We start from the raw sequence: 4,339 nt of genomic DNA, 5'->3' as shown, positions 1-4,339 counted from the left end.
AAAACATAACGATCTTAAATGTGTACAATAGAGCCAAACAACAGAGCCTCAAATGCATGAAACAAAAACTGATAGAACTGAAAGAAAAAACAAATTCACGCTCATAGTTGAGGTACTTTATCACCTCCTTAGTAACAATTAGAGCTACTAGACAGAAAATCAGAAAGGATATAGAAAAACTAGACAATAGACTCAACCAACAATATCGAATTTACATAGATAGGATACTTCACCGAACGACAAAGAGTAAATACTTTTTCAAGCACCATTCACCAAGACCAAACATGTTCTGGGAAATAAAACAAACAAACAAATTTATTAGAACTGAAATCATACAGAGTATGTTGTTCTCTGACTACAGTGGAATCAAGTAGAAGTCAATTACACAAATACAACAAGAAAATCTCCAAGCATTTGGAACTTAAATAATACACTTCTAAATATCCAATGGGTCAAAAAGTTCAGTCTCAAAGGATATTAAAAAAATACGTAGAACTGAATAAAAATGAAAATGCAGCATATCAAGATATGTTGGATTCAGCTAAAGCATGACCAAGAGGGGCATTTATAAACCTAAATGATTCTATTAGAAAAGAAGAAAGATCTCAGATCAACAATCTAAATTCCTACCTCAAGAAACTGGAAAGAGAAGATCAAAATGAACCCAGTGCAAGAAGAAAGAAGGAAATAATAAAAATAAGAACAGACATTAATAAATAGAATTCAGGAAAACAATAGGGAAAAATCAGTGAAATACTAAGCTCATTATTTGGAAAAAAATCAATAAAATTGATAAACTTCTAGAGACTGACAAAAATAAAAAGAGAGATGACACGAACCATCAATATCAGGATTGAAGTTGGGGACAATTACTACAGAACCTGTCTGTAGTCATTAAAAGAATAATGAAGAAAAACTATAAACAACTTTGCTCTGGTAAATTTGACAACTTAGTAGAAATGGACCAGTTCCTCAAAATTGCAAACTACCAAAACATAACAAAGATGGAATAGATAATCCAAAAACTTGTATAGCCATTAAAGACATTGAACTTGCCATATGTCAGCTTCCAAAAAAGAATCTCCAGGCCCAGCTGGTTTTGCTACAGCATTCTACTAAACATTTAAAGAAAAATTGACACAAATTTTATAGTCTCTTTCAAAAACAGAAGAGGGAACACTTTCCAACTCATTTTAGGAGACAGGTATCACCCTGATGCTAAAACCAGACAAAGTACCAAAAACGAAAACTACAAATATCTCTAATGAACTTAGATACAAAAACTCTCAATGAAATATTAGCAAATCAAATCTACCAATGACCAAATGGGATTTATTCCAGGTATGCAAGACCTGTTCAGTATTTGAAAATCAATCAATGTAATCCACCATATCTACAAGCTAAAGTAGAAAGTTATGTGATCATATTAATAGATGCAGAAAAAGCATTTAAAAAATAAAACACCTATTCGTGATAAAATTTCTCAGAAAACACAGACTAGAGGGAGAACTTCTTCAATTGATACAGAGTGTGTATGAAAAATCTAGAGCTAACATCATAACAAGGAAAGACTGAGTGTTTTTCCCCTAAGATTGGGCACAAGATAAGGATGTCTTCTCTCACCATTCTTATATTCTTATTGAATATAGTACTGGAACTTTGGCTAAACTAGTAAAGCAAGAAAAAAGAAATAAAAGCCATAAAGCAAGAAAAAAAAAGGCATGCAGGTTAGGAAGAAAGAAATACATTATCTTATGTCTTTTTTTTTTTTTTTTAGAGGAAATGCCAATAAATGACTGTTTTTATTGAGGGAATGCAAATTAAAACCACAATGACTTATCACTGTGCATCTATAAATATATCTAAAATAAAAACTAGTGATAATGTCAAATGCTGGCAAAATGTGGAAAAACTGGATCACTCATATATTGTTGGTGAGGATGTAAAATCATGTAGCAATTCTGAAGTAGTTTGTCTGTTTCTTAAAAAACAAAACATGCATTTGCCATATGATCCAACAATTTTACTCTTGAACAAGTTATCAGAGAAATGAAAACGTGTTCACACAAAAATATGCACATGAATGTTCGTAGAGCTTTATTTATAATAGCTAAACACTCAGAACAACACAGACATCCTTCAGCAGGTGAATGGTTAAACTGTGGTACATTGTGACTGGTTGCAAGAGGTTAGGGGAGAAGGAGGGATGACTAGGTGGAGCACAGGTAATTTTCAGGATGGCGAAACTATTTCATATGATACTGTAAGGGTGGTTACATGTCATCATATATTTGTTAAAATCCATAGAATGTATAACACCAAGAGTGAACCCTCACATAATCAATGGACTTTAGCTAGAAATATGTCACTAATGACTCATCAGTTATAATAGATATACCACATTAATGCAAAATAGTAATACTAGGGGTAATAGGGAGGGATGGGCAAAGAGATGTATTTGGAATTGTCTGTACTTTCTGCTTATGTTCTATAAACCTACAGCCATTCAAAAAATAAAGTTTATTAATTTTTTCAAAAGGCCAACCTCAAAAGGTTACATACTGTATGATTCCATTTATGTAACATTCTTGAAATGATATCATAGCAACGGAGAGCAGAGAAGTGGTTGCCAGGAATTAGAAGGGTAAGGTGTGGGGGTGGTGACATGTGTGGGAAGGAAGGCAGTTGTGGCTGTAGCAGGAGGATCCTTATGGTGATGGAATTGTTCGGTATCTTAACTGTGGTGGTGGTTATATTAATTGACACATCTGATAAAATTACATGGACCTACACACACACACACACACACAAACTTTAATGAACAGAAGACTGATAGAATCTGAGCAAGGTGGGTAGATTGTATCAATGCAATTTCCTGGTTATATTATTGTGCTGTGGTTATGCAGGATATTACCACTGGGGGGAAATGGTGACAGGTACATGGGATCTCGCTGTATTTTCTCTCACAATTGCACATGAATCTACAATTCTCTCAAAATCAAGAATTTAATTTTAAAAGCTTAATGTAATGTTGTCAATAGGTTGTTCTCATTATATCTGAAGCAATGCATAATCTTTCATATCTAATTTTGTTTCCTTTCAGTCTATACATATTGATGCTACTTTATATACGGAAAGTTCTGTTCATGTGAGTATAGTTTATTTTTTTCAAAATTGCTATTCCAGTTTTCAAAAGTCTAAGTAGTGTATTTTCAAAAATTTAATGAAATATGTATAGATTTTAAATATAGATTTTAGTGTGTTCTTACAACACATGATCAATGAATTGAAGTAATTGTTGAGCTTGTGGGACTTGGGGACAAAGAGCTACATAGATGCTATTTTCGTAAAATACATAAAAGCCTTTTCCATCAATGTCAGACAAAATTTGTTATACATTTTTGTGATGCAGCTGTATTATGATGCAGTTAAATACAAAAATCAGGTTAACTGATTCAATTTAAAATTATCCAACATATCGTTTATTTCCAGTGCAATAATGTATTACCATCTTTAATCATATTTTCTGCAAATAGCTCAAATACATTTATGTTCTACATTTTGCATGAATCTTTACAATTATTGAAAAGGATTCTGTCTGGTTACTCTCTATGTGAGAAAAGAAACAAACACAACCCATAAAACCTATCAGAATTCAGAAATGATCTTGGATTTGTTTCCTTAGTACACAGACTTTGTCTAAGGCATGTATGATTCCAGTCGTGTTGCCAGTCCTTTTTCTCTGGATTGGTCACTAAAAATCAAGAAACAAATCCCCCAGCTTCCTTACCTTGTGGAAAACAAACTCTATATTGTGTGCTTTCAGAATAGTGAGTCCTCTCTCTGTTGTTCCTCAATTAGAACGTCTCTGAAACAGCAGGTTTTACCCCCACCAAGACTTTCTAAGCATCAAGGAGAAGCCATAGCCAGAAACTAGGAAAAATAGATGTTTGTCAACCCATTGGCTAGTGCTGCTGCACGTAGAAATTGTCTCCCTCCCTTCGCTTCAGCATATTTTCCATTTTTCTTTGCATTTTTTCAATGTAGAAAGCAGTCCATTAACAACCAACACTCAGCATCTTGAGATTGCTTTTTTTTTGCCAGAAGATAATCTTGCAGCTCATGGGTCATAGAAAAAAAGCTTAGATTGAAACTTAGATTTAAACCCCGACTCAGCCACTTCCTAGCTGTGTTACCTTGGAAGTCACTAAACATTTCTGATCCTCGGTATTATTATTTATTTTATGATTTTATTTTATTTATAACTTATTTTATTATTTCCATGGTGATAGTATTTACCCTTTCGATCCTGAGCAGCTGCTGTGGAGGATAAGCAGTC

At 33.4% G+C, this 4,339-nt stretch overlaps 1 protein-coding gene across 7 annotated transcripts in view; it reads left to right on the top strand.

Moving 5' to 3' along the window:
- Positions 1-4,339, top strand: part of IL15 (interleukin 15) — a 68,101-nt gene that overhangs the window by 59,239 nt on the left and 4,523 nt on the right. For all 7 annotated transcript variants that reach the window (XM_011373758.2, XM_023519659.1, XM_011373756.2 and 4 more), the window contains one exon: positions 3,104-3,148. In XM_011373758.2, coding sequence (XP_011372060.1) covers positions 3,104-3,148 — 45 coding nt within the window. The remainder of the gene's footprint in view (positions 1-3,103; positions 3,149-4,339) is intronic.

Source organism: Pteropus vampyrus, unplaced genomic scaffold, assembly GCF_000151845.1.
Source record: "Pteropus vampyrus isolate Shadow unplaced genomic scaffold, Pvam_2.0 Scaffold229, whole genome shotgun sequence".
NCBI lineage: Eukaryota > Metazoa > Chordata > Mammalia > Chiroptera > Pteropodidae > Pteropus > Pteropus vampyrus.
The sequence above is the reverse complement of the archived record's forward strand: the minus strand, read 5'-3'. Positions and strand labels throughout refer to the sequence as shown.